The sequence below is a fragment of the Narcine bancroftii genome, chromosome 5 (assembly GCF_036971445.1).
Source record: "Narcine bancroftii isolate sNarBan1 chromosome 5, sNarBan1.hap1, whole genome shotgun sequence".
Taxonomy (NCBI): Eukaryota; Metazoa; Chordata; class Chondrichthyes; order Torpediniformes; family Narcinidae; genus Narcine; species Narcine bancroftii.
The window spans coordinates 45,268,770-45,291,282 of record NC_091473.1 but is presented as its reverse complement, the minus strand read 5'-3'; the positions used below and the strand labels follow the sequence as shown (position 1 = coordinate 45,291,282).

Here is a 22,513-nt window from a genome sequence, read left to right as displayed (position 1 = left end):
AGGGTTGGTTAACTGAGAGTACATTACTAGTAGGGATAAAGAATCTACAAAGCATCATAGAAAAGTGGTCCAAGGATAATACAATCTAACTTGTCAGAAAGGCTCATCAATGAAATAATAATCTAAGAAAGAGCTTCGTAAATACACAAAAGTACTTCAGAACCTCAGCAGGTCCCACAGCGTTCAAAGGGGGCAAAGATACACTGTATAATCAAGGATTGAGGCCCGAGCCCATCATTAAAGTATTCACAAGTGCTTTACAAGGTTTAAATACCAAATAATAGAAAACTTGGAATATATTACAAGACTGATATAATTGACAGGATTAGTTTTACAAATAGATTAACAAACACATATATGGGAGGGAGTTACAGATCACAACTTACATGACAGAGCCACTTATTGGTCCCTCTGAATGCCTCAATTCCATCACCATCTTGAATTTTTCCCCCTTTTCCTTAGGCTGAATGGTGGTGGAATTTTTGGATAGATATGTGGATTGGCTTGCATTTCACTGGGGGTGGGGGGGGGGGGAGAGGATGTTGGCAATGAACTCTACCCCCAGTACCTGGCTCATGTTAGTCTTGTAAGGAGAATTTGACAGTGTCATGATTGTAAGTGTGAGCCAGGGCCTGGTCAAGAACCGGGAAACAACAGGAGTGCATGTTGACAGATTGGCAATCTTTGTGATGAAGAGTCATGCTCCCTTTCACCAGAGCATCATACAGGGCCCAGGTTTGCCGAGGGTGAACTAGATCAATGTAGAGGTTCAATTGCTGCCGATGCTATGTCTTTTTTTGGTTGTGACTCTGCATTAATATGTTTTTTTTAAATTTTTCATTACTTCTTGACAGTCCTGATGATTTCTCTCAGGGCTGGGAAATTCAACTTATCAAGAAAATACAAAAGCTGCAGATGCTGGAATCTGGAGCAGACAAATAATTTCTGGATGAAGTCAATATGTCAGGCAGGATCCACGGATAGAAATGGTCATTCACTGCTGAGTTGGAACCCTTTATCAAGACTACAATTATGAAGGTGAAATTACATATGTAAAGGAAAAAGAAGCTGGGGGAGGGTCAGAGAAGTGATAGAGATTCAGGCAGAAGATGTGGGAGGAGGAGAGAAATTTGGTACGTCACCAAGACTCTTGCAAATTTCTACAGTTGTACTGTGCAGAACATTCAGCCTAGTTGCATCATTGTCTGGTATGGATGTGCCAATCCACAGGTCAGGAAAAGACTGCAGAGAGTTGTGAACGCAGCCAGCACCATCATGGGCATCAGTCTTCACTCCATCTAGGACATCTACAAGAGGTGGTGCCTTAAGAAAGCAGCTTCTATCTTCAAGGATCGTCAGTCCAGGCTACCATCAAGAAGGATGTACACGAGCTTGAAGACGAACACCCAGTGGCACAAAAACAGCTTCTTCCCCTCTGCCATCAGATTTCTGAATGAGCATAGACACCACCTCACTTTCTCTTCTCTCTGGACTAATTTATTTATTTAAAAATGTAATTTATAGGAATATTTGCACCCGCAAAACAACTAATTTCATGACATATGTGATAGTACAGATTCTATCATCAATGTGTATATGTACATATGTACAGATGGTAGTGCAGGATGACTGTGATTGGCTGAGAGTGTAGCCACACCTACTGGCAGGTCTTAAAGGATTGCTCCTAGCCAGACCAGGTCATTCTGGACTGGTCGACCTACTTGTGATATGCTCTAGTCTTTTAGTTAATAAAAGCCTTGGTTTGGATCAACAAGTCTTTGGTTCTTTCGACACACACTACTCATAACAAATTCTGATTCTGAGATGGGTAGAGGGAGATGCCATTAGAAGGCGGGGTGGGGGGGGGATGTGGGGGGGAAAGAGTTAGAGACAAAGCCAAAAATAGTTTAAGTAGGTAAAGAAGAGATGGAAATAATGGATTCAGAAGAAAGAAGGGATTACCTAAAATTAGAAAAATCAATGCTCATGCCTTCAGCTTTAAAGCTGTTCAGGAGGAACATGATGTCTTCTTCCTCTCATCTATGTCTGGCCTCACCCTCACAATGGATGAGGCCAAGGATGCATGTGTCCCTGTGTGAATGGTTTGGGAGTTAAAATGTTTGGCTACAAGAAGCTCAAGTTTAGACGCACAAACAGAGCATAGGTGTTCAGTGAAGCAATCACCTGATCTAAACTTCGCAGTCTTGATCAACTCAGCCCCTTGGCTAACCTAGGGTCCCAATTAACGAGCTCTGGCCCTGATTAACCAGCAGTCAACGCACGTCCAGCCCTACAAATAAAAAAGGGCTCCACCTGGATTTTGCAAATGTCAATTTTCTCGATCTAAACCACCAAATAACAGCCCGAAAGTTCCTCAGCTCCTGAGACAAAATAGGCTGCCTGTTGGAACAGTGATGCAACTCTTAGAGTAGTTGCCTTACAGTGCCAGAGGTAGGGGGTTCAATGCCAATGTCTATTTGCATGGCATTTGCACATTCTCCCTACGTTTTTTCAGTGTTTCTGTTTCTTCCCACAATTCATGGATATGTGGGTTGGGAAGTTGATTAGTTGCTGTATATTGACCCCATTACATTAGGTGGGTGGTAGAATCCATGGGGGGAGTTGATGGGAAATGGGATTGGTATTGATGGGTCAGAATAGATGAAGCAAGTCGACACTTTTACATTGCCCCTCCAACAGGACGAAGAGTGGGGTGGGGAGTTATAAAAAGGAGAGAGGGTGAGGCGATACAAGAGCTGGGAGGTGATAGGTGGAACCAGTTATGGAAGGAAATGATGGGCAGTTGCCAGGTGGGGGCAGGGCAAATGTCTGATACAGTTAAAGGCTCGGGTGACTGTAAAGGTGAAAGATGAAATGTTTAAAGGGAACATTTGAGGGTACTTCTTCACACAGAGAGTGGTGAGAGTATGGAATGAGTTGCCAGTTGAAGTGATGAATGCAGTTTCGAATTTGACATTTAAGAAAAATTTGGACATGTACATGGAAGGGAGGGGTATGTAGGGCAATGCTCTCGGTGCAGGTTAATGGGACCAAGCAGTATAATAGTTTAACTCTATTATGGGCTGAAGGGCCTATTTGTGTGTTGTAGTGTTCTCTGGTTATCAGCATCTTTGCACAGTTGTTCTGACATTCAATAGCACACATGAAAATGGAAACAAGCAGCACAGTACAGTCATTATTCCCAGTGATCCAACATCATAACAAGGAAGCCAATTTGTCACTCACCCATTTTCTTGGTCTTCCTCTTGGCCGCTTCACTCTCGGTGGTTCTGCTTTCTGTCAGAGGACACCCAAACAATAGGAAATTAGTTCAACTACATTGACCAGAGCTACAAAGTTTCACATGTTGCATATCTGAAACAAGACCCTTAAGCATTGCAGATACTCGGCTGGTCAGGCAGCGCCTGTTGAGAGAAACAGAGCTCGGCTTGGATTCAAAAAACTAACTGCTTCTTGCTCCATAAATGCTGCCTGACCTGCTGAGCACCTGTAATATTTTCTGTTTTTACTTCATTAACATAGGGCTCAGAAACATCACAGATGATCAGTGCTCTCAGTTCTGGAGCATAATGGTGATGGAAAATGCAGAGATAATAAAATAATGGATCTTGAGACATTTGTTCATGCATTAGACAAGCTCAAGTTTTTGACCTCGAAATTTATTTTGAGCACATTAGGGTACACACTACTACCGTTAAGAAAGAGGTCTAGGTGCCACAAGACTCGCACCACCAGTTCAGGAACAGCTGCTACCCCTCCACCATCAGATTCTGAAACAAGAAACTCAATCAGAGACTCATTTAAGGACTCTTACTATGCATGTTATTTATTACTGAATTTTATTTTGCATTGCAGTTTGTTTGCATTTCTTTCCTTGTTTACATTTTCTCTTTTGCATATATATCTTTCTTCTTGAGTACAGTTTACAGTTACATTTAAGTAGAAATTCTGCCTTACCCACAGGAGAAAGGAATCTTATGGACATATGTGATGTCATGTTTGTACTTTGACAATAAATCTGAACTTTGAAAATCATTGGATTTTAATCCAGCAAATTGGGTGGTAGAGAAAGATGAAACAGGCTTCTCTGGCATATTCTAGAAGTAGGTGTACTTGGGCATTGTGGGCTCGTGGGCAGGAAGGGCCTGTTACTATGCTGTACCTTGAAATTAAGTTCACCACTCCGGCCCATGAGTCTGTGATTGCTGCACTGTCCCAATGAGGGACCGTGCTAAGCCTGATTACCCACACCTAGTGATGTCTCTGGGCATTTTGTAGCCTTCTCTAAAATATTAAGTCATTCACCCTCCGATAACTCACTTCCTCCATCTAGAATAAATAACCAAGTTAGTGGACAGGTTTGCAGGTGGGAAGGGTTTAGAAGGATATAGGCCAAAAGCAGGCAAATGGGACCAACTTGGTCACATGGGCGAGTTGGGCCAAAAGGTCTGTTCCATGCTGAATATTACCTTGAGCCAGTCATCTTGTCTCAGGTTTTTCATCTCTCCATTATCATATCCATACTTGGTATTTACAACTAGTCACACTTTGTCGCCTTCCCTCTCCCCAAATTACAATTTATCCCATATGATGACACAGGTAGTGTAGCAACTAGCACAATGCTAACCTGGGTTAGAATCCAGTGCTGTCTATGAGGAGTTTGTACCTTCTCCCCATGACCTGTGAGGATTTACTCTAGGTGCTCCGGTTTGCTCCCACGTTCCAAAGATGTATGGGATTAACTGGTCATTGGAATGCATTTGGGGGGTCGGTGCAGGCTTATTGGTGGGAACGGCCTGTTATCTTGCTGCATCTCCAATGTTAAATTTAGAACCCAGACCTCACCCAATCACAGATATTCCCGTAGTCCTATCTGTTACTCTTTCCACTTTCTCTGCAATCTTCTTTCTTTTTCCTTTTTAAAATATTTTTATTGGTTTACATTATGCAAAATTTACATTATGCATTATGAAAATAGTTATCTATTGTAATATACAATTCAAAAGATAAGATTTTTTTAAAAACTTATAATTCAAAACCCCTCACCACTAAGCAAGGTTAAAGGCAGACATGCAGGAATCAAGAGACAACATCCTGGAGATGGGGAGCACAGCACCAAAGTTTCAGAACAACCCTAGTTCTTTAGGTTATAATGATGGTCCACAAATGGGCCCCATGTCTTTTGAAAGTTAATATTTGACTTTTTAATAGTATATCTAATTTTTTCTAAACTTAAACAAGACATAATATCACTTAACTGCTGTGTGTGAGTAGGGGGACTATTGTCTTTCCATTTAATCAAAATTACATGTCTGACTAACAATGAAGTAAAAGATAAAATTTGGTTTTGAGATGGACTCGGTAAAACATCATCATCTTGAAATGATCTGAATTGTGCAATTAAAGGGCAAGGTTCTAATTTGAACTTAAGAATCAACGATAATTTTAGGGTTTTTTTTTATCCTTTTCTCTATATAAAATAATTGGACACAGTTTGAGAATATGGGCATAATTTAATTTTTTTTAAATTTCAGAGTTTTTCTCTTAGCCAGTCCTATTATATCCAATCATCTTTTTCAACCTTCTTTGCAAGATACTCTCTTTAATGACTGGCACAGATTGGATATTAAATGTTTTAAAGACCTTTTTATTCAAAACAATTTTGTTTCCTTTGAACAATTGGTGGTAAACCTGTTTACCAAACTTACCAAACATTCATTTTATTTTTAGATATTTACAAGTTAGACATTTTGTTCAATCTCAGATCCCTGACTTTCCGTGCATTCCTGAGGCAAACATTCTTAATATACTTTTTGATTTACAACTTTCTTATAAAGGTTTAATATTTCCTATTTATAATAATTTGCTTGATTTAAGGATAGCTTCGTTAGTTAAAATCAAGAACAATTGGGAACGGGATTTGAATCTCATTCTCAGATGAGGTGTGGGACTCTATTTATAATCTGATTAATACGACCTCTTTTTGTGCACAACACGGTTTGTTGCAGTTTAAAGTGGTCCATGGAGTACACGTCTAAAGTTAAATTGCCTCATTTTTATTCAGCTATAAATCCTCTATGTGAAAAATGTAAAATTGGTGATGCTTCTTTAGTTCACGTATTCTGGACGTTCCCTAGTTTCGAAAAATTTTGGAAAGTTATCTTTCTCTGCAACTTAAAACTAACTTCCTTCCTTTTTCTCAGTTCTGATGCAGGGCCTTCAATTTTGAACATTAACTCCTTTTTTCCCTCCCCAGATGAAACCTGACCTGCTGAGTGTTTCCAGCATTTTCTGCTTCACTTTGTCCCTATGTGGATTCCTGTACAAGGTGTTGAGATACTGGGGCCATTGTTGCCATTACTTTCTTGAGCATTCATTAAAAGAGGAAAATTAAAAGCAAGAGAATAGTGCAAGAGCCTTCAAATATTGGCAAGGTGGGAGAACAGGGTCATAATATGCATTTTCCATGCTGCTCTACAATCGGACTTTCACATAATAGGAACAACTTCTATTCTGAACCACCAAGGTAATTCTGTCCATTTGAAGAGGTCTGTCATCAATCTTCAGGTTCAGGAACAGTTTTTATCCAACCTCCCCATTCTAACCTTGACTCTAACCGTAAACTACTCTGGGACTATCAAAAGATCTGTCAGAGTTACCCTCCTCCTCCAATCAGTTCACAGCTTTTCTCTCTTGCCCACTTATCCAATTATGGCCTCTTGGTTGTTGGTCTGTGCTCCACCCCCTGCTCCTTCTTCCCCTTGCTTTTTGCTCAAGTCCAAAATGTTGATTCTATGTCTTTTCCTCCTATAGTTGCTGTCTGACCTGCTGAGTTTCTCCAGCACTTTTTTGTTTTAAGTACCATCATGGTGATCCAGACTTTGTTGTTTCTCTTTATTTTATATTACATGTTGTGCATGAGCAGAAGTTGGGATGAAGTAGCGCACAAAACAAAGCTCCTTTACAGCATCTCTCATTGCATGCCACAAAAATCAATTCACAAGCTCAATGAGCACTGGTTACTGATACAGCTGTTGTTAGATGAGTTTCTAGATTATCTCCAAGCAGAGTTTGAACTGGACAAATAATGAGGTTGGATTGAAATGGCTGAATGAAGTAAATGCCCCTTTGCTTTCACATACCTTCTGCACTGCCCGAGGTTCCTTGTTCTTGCTGCCTATTGGTCGTCCTCGGGGTCGCTTGGGTGTGGGAGGACCTGCAGGTTCCTGAAGGACAGAAACACAAAGAGTCAAAGTAAAGGGGGCAGTGAGGGAAGAATTCATAGGAAAAATAATCCACGGAGACAAAGTGCGTCAAAGCCACAAACACAGTGGCATTGTTGAAAGATGAATTTACCTTGGTATCAATGGAATCGGGGATTGGTTCAGGAAAGTGAAACAGAGGTAGAAGATCAGTTGTGATCTTACTGAGTGACAGAGAAGAGATGATGGGTAGAATGGCCTGCTCCTGCTCTTGTTCTTCTAGATACCTTTCTGCACTTTGTTCTGGTGCCCTGGTTTGCTCTACATCCATCCGAGAAAGCAGAGAGGATGTCCCATCCATATGGTGGTACTTTGAACATGGTAGCATGTATGTCAATTTAGACGCAAGTCCCAGAAGTGGCTCCACAAACGGTTGACCGTTCTGAGTCAGAGGAGAGAGCACCATGCACTGACCCACATAGGAATCTGACCCAAGAAGGTTAACAGTTCACTCTGCTGCCTCTTTGTTCCAGTGACCCAGGTTCATTTCAGACATGTGGGTTTGCACACTCCCCATAATTGGCTGCTCTGGATTCCCCCCCTCCACCACCAACACCCTGCAGATTGTTAGGTTGGTTGGTCACTGTAAATTACCCCTTGTGTGTTGGCAAGGGGTAGAATCTGGAGGGGGGAGGTGGGTTGGTGGGGTTGTGTAGATAACATGGGATTAGTTCACGATTACTGCAAATGGGTATATGCTGGTTGGTGTCAGTTTGTAGGACCAGAGAGCCAGTTTCTGTGCCACATAACCCTATGATTCAATAAAGGCAGGGGTGCCACCTTGCCATATTCAGCTTCCCCGCAATAAACTGCTGAGTTGTCAAAGCTGCTCAGACTATCACACGAACTGTCCCCCCTCACCATCCATCTATATTGCTGTCTATCTCAGATAAGCAGCCAACATATTAAAGACCCTTCCTACCCTGCCACACTCTCTTCACCTCCCATCAAGAAGATGATTCATGAGTGAGATCACACATCGCCAAATTCAAGGACACCTTCTTTCCCATTGTGATCAGACTCCTGAATGAGAAGATCACACCATCTCTCTCTATAAAACTACATTGTACACTGTGGATTTACTGCTGTACAATGTTTGGCTCAACTCACTGGACTGCTTGCAAAACAAGCTTTCTCAATGTAGCAGTTTAACTGACAATAAGTTCAAACTTGAATCCACCAGTATTCTGCTTCCACGCCTGCCAGGAAAATTATTCCCTTTCCCACAACATCCATTCAATGAAGCCAAGTATTTCCAATTACATAGAATATTATAGTACAGTATAGGCCCTTTGGCCAACCTGTGGTGCCAACCTAGATAAACCTACTCCATATTCTAAACCTTTCCTCACTCACACCTATAACCCTCTATTTTTCTTACATCCATGTTCCTGTCTAAGAGTCTTTGAAATGTCCCGAGAGTACCAATTTCTATGACCAGCCCTACCCTAGGCACTTACTACCCTCCGTGTAAAAAAGATTTCTCTTGACCTTTCCCTTAAACATTCCTCCCCTCACCCTATGGTATTTACTACTATCACCCTGGGATAAAAGTGCTGGCTGTCCTCCCCATCTATGCCTCTTGTAGACCACTATAACCTCAAATCCAGGCAACATCCTGGTAAACTTCCACAACATTCCTGAAATGCGGTGACCAGAACTGACAACAGCATTCCAAGTGCGGTCTAACCAGAGTTTTATCGAGCTGCAACATTACTCTTGACTCTTGAACTCAATCCCCCAACTAATGAAGGCCAACATGCCATAACTCTTTTAACTTTCGAATCAATCTGCACTGCAATTGCATTTATTTGAAATGGTGGTAAACTGAGATCTATGTAACACTTGCCACTGGAGACACACGAGATTGAAGAGGCTGGATTCTGCAGCAAAAGGCAAACTGCTGAAGGAACTCAGCGAGTTGAGCAGCATCTGTGGACGGTTCACTTTTTGTGTGCAGGAATGTAGCAATAGTGGTGAAATCAGAGGGGAGTTGATCAGAATAGGGGACAAATAAAATGGTATCAGTGGAAATAGGGTCTGAGCCCACCAAATTGATCATGAAGTGTCAGGACATGTTCAATCTGCTTGCACCACAAAGATAGAATGCATCTCCCAGTGAAAAGTTGAAGTTTATCAATTTTCTTTTGTTGTCCTTTGGTCTCAATGGTCAATGCCATAACATTTGGACATTCTCAATAAGCCAGGGAGGAGCTATGCAGACTGAAGCAGGGTTGATATATATTAATCTTGTGTGACAGAAAGTACTTTGTCACATCACCTACATCTACAATAACATGTATAGGTAACATCAAAAGCCTCCTGTGAGTGTGCATCATTACTTGAGATGGGAGCAGCTCAGCTCAAGACCACAAGAAATTGCACAGAGTTGTGACATGGCTCAGTCCATCATAACACTCCCCTCCCCTCCATTGATGCCATCTCCAACTTCCGCTGCCTTGGAAAAGCAGCCAACGTATTAAAGGACTCATCCTACCCTGACTCATCACCCTCCTCCCATCAGGAAGAAGATTCATGAGCATATGATCATGCACTGCTAGATTCAAGGGCACCTTTCTGCCACTTTAAACACCTGAATAAACCCCTAAACAGTAAAATAATGTTGCCTTTGCTCTGTACAACCCAATCTCTCTCTCTTTCTTTGCAACACTCCAGTTTTTGCACTGAGTTACTTGTACAATGTATGAGATGTTTAACTGGTTTGCTTGCAAAAAAACCTCTGTAGCTGCATTTTCGATACATGAGACAAGCATGAACTTGAGTATTTCCAGCAAGTTTTGATTTTATAAAAAGTCAAGAGAAGAAAACAGCCTGATCACTGGCCGCCGTGTCGTGACAACCCATAAAACCCTGATATATGTCTTATGTCTTTGTTGTGAGTATTTTGAATATTGTGTGTAACTTTGGTTAGTTAAGTGTTAAATGTGGGAGTTGGGGAAGGAAGGAAGGAATGGCTTGAACGCTGCAGAAAACTGTAAAATAGATCATTGTAAATTGTAGTCAATGCTGACACTGTTAACATTGACACTGATAATGTTGATAACTGAGTTTAAATTTGGAAAATCATAAATAAAATATTCAAAAAAGTTTTGATTTTATCTCAGGTTTCCATCATCTGCAGGTTTTAAAACTTTTTTTGACTGCAGACCAGGAAAAATGGACTTTTTGATTATTCTCTTCGGCTAGCTGCAGTACCTCTATTGATGATAGAGTTGAAGTGCAACTCGGCAGCTCTGCAGAGGTAGTTTCCACTCGACACACACACCATTGTTTGCAAATGGAAAAAGATGACGGGACAAAATTTTATAATATATTATAGATAGCCATCCAATGTTCAGCACTGCAAAGAAACCAACTTCATGAGAAATAATAGGCTTCACACATCTAACTACATGAACAGGTTTATAAATCATTTAGGACTTCAAGATAAAACCAGATTAAACATAGACAATGTATATGCTGTAAAGGGGGTGACAAGGATGCTGCCTGGATTGAAAAGCATGCCTTATGAGGATAAGTGAATTTTGTTCATTCAGATGTCAGTAACAGGCTTCAATGACTACCACCCTGTGGCACTGACTTCTATCATTATGAAATGCTTCCAGCATCTGGTGTTGGAACATATCAAAGTGCACCTTCCAGAGACACTGGACCCATTTCCATTCACGTACAGATGGAACTGTGGCACTGACGATGCTATAATCTTGTTCCTCCCTCCATCCTGACTTCAGCTCGGCATTCAATAAACCCATATCCCAGAGGCTGGTGGAGAAGCTGTCCTCGCTGGGACTCAACAGCCCTCTCTGTAACTGGATTCTGGACTTCCTGTCCACAGTCCATCTGGGATGGCAGCAGAACATCGAGCACCATCACACTGAGCACTGGTGCGCTCAGCCTGTTCCTGTTCACACTACTGTCCCACAGCTGTGACACCAGATCCAGCCTCAACAGAGTCATCAGGTTTGCTGATGACATGATAGTCGTTAACCTCATAACCTCATCAGCAACAATGATGGGTCGCACTACAGAGAAGAGGTGAAATATTTTGTGAAATGGTGTGAGAATAACAAACTGAGTCTCAACGTGGACAAGACAAAGGAAATGATTGTGGACTTCAGGATACCAGGGGCAACCACTTTTCAATGTCCATCAATACCTTGGTAGTGAAGAGAATGAAGACCACCAGATTCCTCAGAACCCACTTAAGAAGTGACCTATCTTGGGCACACAACATCTCCTCACTTGTCAGGAAGATACAACGGTATCTTCCAGAGAAGGCTGAGGCAGGCAAGGATACCAGCCCCCATTCTGTTTATATTCTATAGGAGCTCTATTGAGAGTGTTGTGGCTAGCTGCACCACAATGTGGCACAGTTGCTGCAAAGAATTGGATCAGAGGTCAATCCACAGAAGAATAAAAGCAGCAAAGAGGATCATTAGGGTCTCCTCTCCCCACCACCTCCCCCCACCCCCCACCCCCAATATGATTTACCGGGATCGTTGTTTAAAGAGGACTCGTAAAATCTGTGAGGATCCTTATCACCCTGTGTGCAGCATCTTCCAGCTACTCCTGTTGGGAACGAGATACAGAAGCTTTAGAGCCAGAACCATCAGAATGAGGAACAGCTTCTTCCCATGGGCAGTGAGACTGCTTAATGATTGTTGAACTGCTAAAACAACTCTCCAAGACTCCAATATATATTAATAATATTTATTTTAAATATATGTATACATCATGAGCGCCATCACAGGCATCAGTCTCCATTCCATCGAGGACATCTACAAGAGGTGGTGTCTTAAGAAAGCAGCTTCTATCCTCAAGGACATCCATGACCCAGGCCATACCCTCTTCACACTGCTACCATTGGGAAGAAGGTACAGGAGCCTGAAGATGAACACCTAGCAGCACAAGGACAGCTTCTTCCCCTCTGCCATCAGATTTCTGAATGGACACTACCTCATTTTCTCTTCTTTTTGCATCAATTAATTTTTAAAATAATGTAATGTAGAAGAATATTTACACTTGTAACGATGCCCAAAACAACAAATTTTATGACATGTTCATGACAATAATTTCTGTTTCTGATTTTGACATGTACTGCACTTGACCATCTGTGTGTCTGCACTTTTTTTGCACTGTGAACCAAAGAATGTTCTTTCGTCAGGGTGTACTGGTAGGACAAATAAAGTTGAACTTGAACTTGTTTTCTCTTGGAGTGGCAGAGAATAAGGTGAAAAGAAGATGAGAGATGTGAATCATGTGGATACCCTGCGTTTTTTACCCAGGTCTGAAATGACAAACATGAAGGGGTATAGTTTTAAGGTGCTTAAAATTAAAGGGGATTTAAGAGGTAAGTTCATCACACAGAAAGTGGTGAGTGCATGAAATGCGCTGCCAGCAATGACCATTGAGGCAGGTACAATAGGAGCTTTTAAGAGACTATTAGATAGGTACGTGGTACAGAGAAAAATGGTGGGCTCTGCAGTAGACCATGGAGAGTGTAGCATTTAGTGAAATGCTATTGCAGTGCCAGTGACCCAGGTTCAAATCCGGCACTGTCTGTAAGCTCTCCCCTGTCTGCATTGGTTTTTTCTGGGTGCTCCAGTTTCATCTCAACCTTCAAAAAGGGGATTGTAGTTAATTGGTGTATTTGGGAGCATGGGGTTGAAGGTCGGAAGGGCCTGTTACGATGCTCAAGATGTTCAAATTTTTAAAAAATCTAGACAGTTAGTAAGTTAGTCTGCTGGTAAAATTCTGTCAGTCGAAGAGCCTGTACTGTCCTGTAGATTTCTATGTTCTAAGGGTGTAGCTGTCTATTGGAAACCCAGTAGACTGAAACAATGCTGGTTCAGAACATGCATCAGTTTCCATTCTTGGGCTTTTCACTGGTTTAAATTAAGTAGTGTCTCAGTTTAAAGGATTTGTGGGTTCCATTGTTCTTGTACTCCATTTCCTCCTGAATACAACATGTGTGACCAAGCATGTTTATACTGTGCTGTAGACACACAGCTCATACGCAGTGCATCAGCAATTAAACATGCTGCAGGTCACTTGAAACTAGAACAAAAATAAATCTGTTGGAGGAACTGGAGCAGGATCAGTGAGAGAAGAACAGTTGACATTTTGGGACAGAATTCTTTATCAGGACTGTGGAACAATTCGCCTCCTCTCCCAACAGACCTCCCTCAGTATCCTCCGCTCCACCACCTCCACTGGATGAAGGGTTCCGGCCTGAACTATTCTTTTTCTCCTTTGGATGCTGCTCGAGCCTGTTCCTTTGTCTTTTTTCTTTGCATTAAATCCTTTGGTTTGCAAGAGCACTTTATACAAGTGTACCTTACACCTCAGTTTGTCCAGGAATTGCAGCTCAATAAAACTCTGGTTAGACCACATTTGGAATATTTTGTTCAGTTCTGGTCATATCTCATTACTGAAAGGATGTGGAAGCTATGGAGAGTGTGCAGAGTAGATTTACCAGGATATTGCCTGGATTGGAGAATGTGTCTAATGAGGCAAGGTTAACAAGTTTTTCTCTTTGGAGCAAAGAAGGATGAGATGTGACTTAACGGAATTTGACAAGATTATGAGGGGGATAGATAGAGTGGATAGACAGCACCTTTTTCCCTGGGCGACAGCAACAAACAGAGGACATCTTTACAAGGTGAAGACAGTAATGTTTGGGAGCAGTCAGGAGTAAGTGTTTTTCTTATATACAGAGAATAGTGGGTGTCTGGAATGCATTGCCATGGGTTGGTTGGTGGTGGAGGCTGGTACAATAGGAATATTTAAAAGACAGACAGAAATATGGATACAAGAAAAATAGAGGGTTATGGGTGTGAGTTAGGGAAGATTAAGATTGCTGAGCAAGTTTTCACTGGTTGGCACAACATTGTGGGTCAAAGAGTCTGTATTGTGCTGCAATGTTCTAGGTCCGTAACAGGCAGAGCCAATGGGCATCTCTCACCACTACAATGAGAAAACCTGGACTAATCCGAGTTTGATACAGGAACTCGATGAGGAAACCCATGGTCAAAATTGCCAATGAACCAAATCCCACCCTGAAGTGCACGGAGCATTGTAAGATGGAATGGTGCCAGATAAAACAACTTCAAAAGCAATGGGATAGTCTCCTCTAAGTTGGGGAGATTTGATGAAGACTGGGAGATTGTTTCATTGAGCACCTTTGGTCTGCCTGCTGCAACAGCAAGGATCTCCCAGTGGCCAACCATTTAAACTCCACAAGCCATTCCTACACCAGTATGTCTGTCCATGGCTTCATGTACTGCCAAACCAAGGCTATCTGCAAACTGGAGGAACAACACCTAATATTCTGTCTGGGCACTCTCCAACCAGAAGGAATTAACATGGACTTCTCTAGTTTCCATTAAACCCCTCCCATCTCTCATTTCCCCATCCTCTGTCTCCTAGCTCCCCACCCCCTTCCCTCTGCATTCAGAACTACCCCCCTTCCCCTATCACTTCTTAGCCTTTTCTCTCTTCTATCCTCCCATCTGTATCCAACTCTTACTTGTTAACTAGTGATCTTACCCCTGCCCCTTTCCCTCTCCTCTCCTCCTTCCTCTTCTCCCCACCTTTTTTACTTAGGCACCTGTCTACTTTTCCACATTCCTAACAAATGGGTCAGGCTTGAAATGTTGGCTACCTTTTACTTACTATGGATACTGAATGACCTGCTGAGTTTCTCCAGCACTTTTGTGATTTGCACTTGACCCCAGTATCTGCAAACTTTCCTGTTTAACTCCAAGGGTCTGCTGGTAAAAATCCACATGGCTCCTGCTGTACCCCAGTAGAGTAACAGCCACACTGCAAGTCTCAGACAGAGTCTGTGATGCCTCACAGTGACTGCCCTCAACCAATATCTCCCTGTTCTTGCATTCCCATTCACACAGCATTCAATGAAAACTCAACATGGAGAACAAGTCAGCTTTTGATTCAGAAGATATGTTGGGCCTTCCACAATCCAGGGCCACTATCACAGATGATAAACAAATGGGACTGCAGATACTAGAAAACTGAAGGAACACACAAAATGCTGGAGGTAATCAGCAGGCCATGGTGTATCCATGGAAGGTAACAGGTAGTCTATGTTTTGGGCCAAAACCCTTAGAACACTGCAGATAGAAACAGGATCTTTGCGCCATCTAATCCATACTGTACTAGTCTCGTCTGCCTAGTCCCATCGACCTGCATTCTGAGCATATTCTTCCATAACCCTCCCATCCATGTACCTATCCACATTTTTAAATGTCAAAATCCAGCCCGCATTCACCACTTCCACTGACGGATCCTTCTACACTGCCACCATTCTCAGTGTGAAGAAGTTCCTCGTAATATTCCCCTAAACATCTCACCTTTCACCTTTAACTTGTGTCCTCTAGTTCATGTTTCACCTAACCTCAATGGAAGAAGCCTGCTAGCATTCACTCTGTCTATACTCCCTCACCATTTTGTGTAACTATCAAATCTCTCCTCGTTCTCTGATGCTTCAAGGAGTAAGTCCTAACTTCTTTACCCTTTCCCTAGATCTCAGTTCCTCAAGTCCCAGCCACATCCTTGTAAGTCTTCCCTTCACTCTTTCACTCTTATTGATATCTTTCTCCAAATTTGGCCTCACCATCAGGAATCTGCCCAGTGTATATGCAGAAGATGCCCACTGCTCTATTATTCTGGTTGTACCTCAATCATTTCAACCTTCTCTGGTCTTGCCCTTTACTTATTTTTGCTGAACGACTTCTATTTTCCGTCCATATTCCCTCCATAATTTAAATTGCCTTTGCCCTCACACAGGCCCTTAGCCATGGGCTGATGGATTGTCCCTGAAGTCAGTTGACTCATGGACTTCAGAGAGGAGATGCTGCCACCTTCCCTTGTTCTGTCGACATGTGATTCCATACCCCCTGACAATGTGCCATCTTCAGACTGTCAAAGCAACTTCCAAAGGATTGTCAATGACCTGAAATGTTACTGGTGGCTCCAATCTCTTCAGAGAGCAAGCCTGACCTGCCGAGATTTTCCCATGGCATTCTACACCTCAGACACATCCCATCTTGAACTGAAACCAAATAAAACCAATCTGCTGGAGGAACCCAGCCGGTCAAGCAAGTCAAGCCAAGTTTATTGTCATCTGATTGTACAAGTACAACCCGAAGAATCAGTATTCTCCAGTCCTTGGTGCAAAACATGCAGGCATACAACCAGACACAACACAAATACAGACAAACAATACATATGCAGGACAAGTATTTTATCTATGAAAATAAATAAATATAGTTTTGTACAAATTAGAGTCTCGGATGTATAACATGAGAAGTTCCTTTGGTTGCTCAGTATTCTCACTGCCTGTGGGAAGAAGCTGTTCCTCAGCCTGGTGGTGCTAACTTTGATACTGCTGTATCTTTTCCCCGATGGGAGCAGCTGAAAGATGCTGTGTGCGGGGTGGTAGGGGTCCTCAATGATTTTGTGCGCCCTCTTCAGACAATGATCCTGGTAGATCATGTCAATGGTGTGGGGGTGGGGGATGGGGATGGGAAGGGAGACTCCAGTGATCCTCTTTGCTACTCTTATGGCTGTGTGGATTGACCTCCGATCTATTTCTCAGCAGCAACTATACCACATTGTGATGCATCCAGCCAGGACACTCTCGATAGAGCTCCTACAGAAGGTTGACATAATGGTGGCTGGTAACCTTGCCTGCTTCAGTCATCTCAGGATGTTGAGTCTCTCCTGACAAGTGAGGAGATGTTGAGTGTCCACAATAGATCACTAGTTAATTCCAAGGAACTTGTTGTTCTCCACTGTCTCAACTACAGAATTGTTGATGTGTAATGGAGGATGTCGTTCCTGGTCCTCCTAAAGTCCACAATCATCTCCTTCACCTTGTCCACGTTGAGACTCAGGTTGTTAATCTCGCATCATATCATGAGATTTTCCACCTCTTCTCTGTAGTGTGACTCATCAGTGTTGCTGATGAGGCCAAATACTGTTGTCATCTGCAAACCTGATGACTCTGTTGGAGCTCGATCTGGCGATGCAGTTGTGAGTCAGTAGCGTGAACAGGATTGGGCTGAGAACACGGCGCTAAAGTGTGCTAGTGCTCAGCGTGATGGTGGTTGATATTCTGCTACCAACCGAAGACTTTAGTCTTTCCATGAGGAAGTCTAGGATCCAGTTATAGAGAGGTGTTGAGTCTCAGCGAGGACAGCTTCTCCACCAGGCTCTGGGGAATAATCATATTAAATGCCGAGCTGGTCAATGAACAAGCAGCATCTGAGGGGGGGAGAAAGGATTCCAATCTGTTGTCCATTCTTTTTCCTCTCCCCACAGATGCTATTAGACCTGCTGAGTTCCTCTCATGGATAGTGTTTTGCTCCAATTTCCTGTGTCTAAAATTTCCTGTGTCTCCCCTCTTGACCTTCTTGTCTTCCATGAGAAGATTATAACATTACAACCTTCTCTGGTCTACTCTTGCAAATCCCTCATCTCTGGAACTATTCCAGTGAATCCTTTCTGCATCCTCCAAATTCATTCCAACTGGAGCTGGAAGTGGTACTTTGGACATGGCCCAATCTAATTGGCCATTCAGAGAACTCAATGGATCCCAATGAACTGATGACACTCAAAAGGGGAACAGAACAGAGAAGGGGCAGCACTGTTGCACAGCTGGTAGTCACTGCCTCACAGTGCCAGAGACCTGGGTTCAATCCTGACCTCAGCTGCCATCTCTGAGGAGTTTGAATGTTCTCCTTGAGGGTTTCCTCTGGGTCTTCTCCTGCCACAGCTCAACCAGAAGTCCAGAGCCCAGGGATCGCAAGCTATCCCTCGAGTGGCCAAGGAAGCAAAAAAGTGCTTAGGCTTACTTGAGGTTGCTTCTTCGGTCTTCCACGACCCCTTCTTAATGGTTCAGACGGAGCAGGCTGTTTAGGAGCTGCCGCACCCTGCTTGGCTGGCCCTTCTCTCGCCCCACTGTTACTCATTGCTCTCTTTGGGTGGGGAGGGTGGGGGTGGGGATCTGGGGAGAGGACGTAAAGCTTCCTGAGATCTTCAGAACAAAGACGGCACGTGATGATATCGCAATGAGCAAGATTTTCCCCAATGTGTTGGGACTCTGTCGAAAGTAAACTCTTCTGATTTTGGGGAAGAGAAGAAATATAAAACCACGTCACCTGCAAAACAAAAGAGTGAAAGAACAGGTCACCCATAAGTTCTGGCATGTTCCTGGGAGATTTCACATCACGTAGGTTTACATAGGTCAGCACAATAGTGTGGGCTGAAGGGCCTGTACTGTACGGTAGTGTTCTATTTTCAATGTAAATGAATAACGAAAGTGGCAGCTTTTGAATAATTAAAAAAATATATAATGAAGTTTTCATCTGGCTGAATGGTACACCAACAACAGCCTTGCACTCCAAGTCATCAAAACTAAGGAGCTAATTGTTGACTTCAGGAAGGGAAAACCAGATGTGTACAATGCAGGGATTATTGGGGAATCAGAGGTGGAGAGGATGAGCAAATTTAAGTTCTTGGTAGTCACTACCTCGGAGGATCATTCTTGGAGCCAACACACTAATGGTATTGTGAAGAAAGAACATCAGCACCTCGACTTCAGCAGGAGTTTGCGTAGGTTTGGTATGACACCAGAAACACTGGAAAATTTCTACAGAGGAATGGTGGAAAGTGCACAGACTGGCTGCAACATGGTCTGGCATGGGGACACCAATACCCCTAAGTGTAAAGCCCTGCAAAAGGTAGTGGACACAACCTAGGATATCTCAGGCAAATCCCTTCCCACCACCGAGGACATCTACAGGGAAATACTGCCATCGGAGGGCAGAAGGAATCATCAGGGATGTATACCAACCAGCACACACTCTGTTCTCACTGCTTCCATCAGGTATGGGTGCCACAAGATTCACACCACCAGCATCAGGGATAGCTGCTACCACTCCACCATCAGACTCTTCAACAACAAACTAAATCAGGGACTCATTTAAAGACTCTTATTTCATTTTCCTCTCTCTTTTGCACAGTCAGTGGTTTACATTGCAGCAGTCCACGGCCATTGTTGTAGACTGACACAGAAGACGCTGTTCGAACATGGCAATTGAGTGGGCTGCACGAGGCATCAGCGGCCTGTTCCCATAGGCAGCTGTAAAACGGGATCTGCCATCTAATTGCCGGCAACAGATAATGAAAGGACCAATCTGAACCCAGGGCGACATAAACCACATCCATCAATGACCACTACAGTAAAAGAGGCCAATCCAGCCAATCGCCGACAGTGGGCCATGAGGACATCAATCAGAGCCTGAAGGAACACGGGTCAAGACCGTTGGTCACATGGCAGCCAAGGTCAGCCTGACTATATAAAAGAGAGCAGCCAGTTCATTAAATTGGTGTCAACTGCACTCTTTGTGGGTGCTTTATTTCCCAAGCTATAACCTCGAGAAACACAACAGTGGTGACCCTGACTGGTTCAAACGGTGTTTTTGGACCCAACACTGGATAATGAAATGGAAGACCAACTTTCAATCAACATGGTGTCCCTGAAGCTGCTGAGCTTCTGGAAGCTGCAGCCACGGGTGTGGTTCCAGCAAGCCGAGGCACAGTTCGCCATTCGCCGGGTCTCTGCTGACAACACGTGCTACTACTATGTAGTAAGCGCCCTTGACCAGGACACTGTGGACAAGATCATTGACCTCCTTCAGCAGCTCCCGGAACAAGGGAAGTATGTGGCCATCAAGGAGCTATTAACCTGCACTTTTGGGCTCTCAAAGCATGAGCGTGCGTCCCGACTGTTGCATACGGACCGTTTGGGGGACAGGGCCCCTTCCGCCCTCATGAGCGACATGCTCATTTTGAACGACAGTCACTCCTCTTGCCCCTGTTTCAGCAGATCTTTCTGGAGCGGCTGCCTGAAAACATCCTGCTGATCATCGCAGAAGAAGATTTTGATGACTCCAGAAAGGTAGCTGCCCGAGTGGATGTGCTATGGGCGGTCAATAGAGATGCCTGTGATACATTGAAATAGGTGACGACACCTCGACAACAGCGACCAGCCAGGAAGCCCACCAACCGACTGACCACCTGAGTGATGGACCCCACCACTGAGCCATACTGTTTTTAATCACCAACGCTGGGGTTCAGAGGTCCCTCGATGCCGCTCCCCTTGTGCGCTCCCGGGAAACATCAGAGCCAGCCATCGTTGCCACGGCCGGCATACGATAGAGACTGCTTCATATATGAGACTCCTCATCAGGCTGCCAGTTCCTGGTCCACACTGGGGATGAGGTCAGTGTCCTTCCCACCTCTGCCTCGGATGCCCACAGCTGAAGGATGGGCCGAGAACTAAGGGCTGCAAATAACTCAAACAAACGCACTTTCGGCACCCGCACCATTCCCCTTCATTTCAGCAACTGCCATTTTACCTGGAGGTTCATTTCAGCATCCATTTGACAGCCTCTCCTCAGGGCCGACTTCCTCCAAGCCAACTCTCTACTGGTGGACATTAAGGGATAGAGGGTGGTACACTCAAAGACTTTCCAGTCCCTTTCACTCGGTGACACTAGACTCATGGCCCCACACCTACATTCTGTGACTACTGCTGACAATGCGCTTGCACGCATTATTGCCGAGTTTCCTTCCATTATAATGCTACACTTCACCTTTACAACACCCATTTATGGGGTGTGGCACCAAATCCTCACTCAGGGACATCCCCTAAACGTCAGGGCACGCTGCCTGCCACCCGAGAAATGTAACCTGGTAAGGGAGGAATTCTGTAAAATGGAGGAGCTTGGAATTATACAACGATCTGACATTCCTTGGGCTTCACCACTCCACATGGTGCCCAAAGCATCAGAAGGGTGGAGGCCATGTGGAGACTACCGTCGCCTCAATGATGCCACAACACTTGACAGGTATCCAATTCACCACATACAAGACCACCACTATCCTTCAGGGGGCCCATATATTCTCAAAAGCTGACAATCTGGGGCTATCATCAAATCCCAATCTTCCCGGATGATATTCCTAAGACTGCCATTATCACCCCTTTTGGACTTTTTGAGTTCCTCCGGATGACTTCCAGATTAAAAAATGCAGCTCAAACCTTCCAGAGGTTAATGAACGCAGTGGGCCGGGATCTCAGATTTGTTTTCATCTATCTTGATGATATTCTGTTAGCTAGCCGTGACCACACTGAGCACGCTACTCACTTAAGACTTTGTGCGCTCGCTCACCATCAACCCGGCAAAATGCCAGTTCGTCTGTGAGACTATCGACTTCTTGGGGGATTGGATCAATAGAGATAGGGCCAGACCACTGCCCGAGAAGGTAAAGGCCATTCAGTCATTTGCTAGGCCAAATACAATCAATGGCCTACAAGAATTTGCCAGTGTAATTAATTTTTACCACCAATTCATACCGGCAGCAAACCGCATCATGAGGCTATTATTCTTCCTCATTTCCATTTACAAGAAAGACATTATATGGTTGAATGAGGCAGCTGAGACTTTCCAATCTGCCAAGGATGCTGTGGTCAACGCAATACTACTAATGCACCCTAGGCCCTCACTGTGGATGCCTCCAATACAGCGATCGGGGGTGTGCTTGAGCAGTTGGCATACAGTCAATGGCAGCCACTAGCCATTTTTAGCAAACATTTTTGGCCACTGGAACTGAAAAAACAGTGCATCTGACCGTGAACTGTTGGCTCTGTACCTGGCAGTGAGGCATTTTCGATATTTCCTAGGGATCAGGAAATTCCAGATCTTCACCAACCATAAACCACTTATCTTTGCTTTCAGCAAAGTTTCAGATCCATGCAACAGAGACACCTTTCTTCTATTTTAGAATTCTTCACTGACATTATTCACATCGCGGGAAAATCCCATGTGATGGCTGACACATTGACCCGACCTGCCATTTCCACCATACATGCCCCACCCACCCCCCCCGCCCCCCGCCCCCCGCCCCCCGCCCCCCGCCCCCAGGCATCAACTACTTGGCCCTGGCAATAGTACAACAGGCAGATCCTGACATCCCCACTTACCAGGCTGCAGTAACCGGCCTGCTGCTGGAGTACATCTCAATCGGTCCAGGTGAAATGACCCTTTTGTGTGACACTGCTACCGGTAAGCCACGTCCAATCATCCCGGCCAATTGGAAAAGACAAATTTTTGACATGGTCC

At 43.9% G+C, this 22,513-nt stretch overlaps 1 protein-coding gene across 4 annotated transcripts in view; it reads right to left on the bottom strand.

The window, feature by feature from the left end:
- The window catches only part of LOC138762669 (high mobility group protein HMGI-C-like), a 187,845-nt gene that overhangs the window by 104,848 nt on the left and 60,484 nt on the right, over positions 1 to 22,513 (bottom strand). For all 4 annotated transcript variants that reach the window (XM_069936271.1, XM_069936269.1, XM_069936272.1 and 1 more), the window contains 3 exons: positions 18,182 to 18,487; positions 7,164 to 7,247; positions 3,247 to 3,297 (listed from right to left, as the gene is read on the bottom strand). In XM_069936271.1, the coding sequence (XP_069792372.1) occupies positions 3,247 to 3,297; positions 7,164 to 7,247; positions 18,182 to 18,298 (252 nt within the window). In that variant the 5' untranslated portion in view covers positions 18,299 to 18,487. The remainder of the gene's footprint in view (positions 1 to 3,246; positions 3,298 to 7,163; positions 7,248 to 18,181; positions 18,488 to 22,513) is intronic.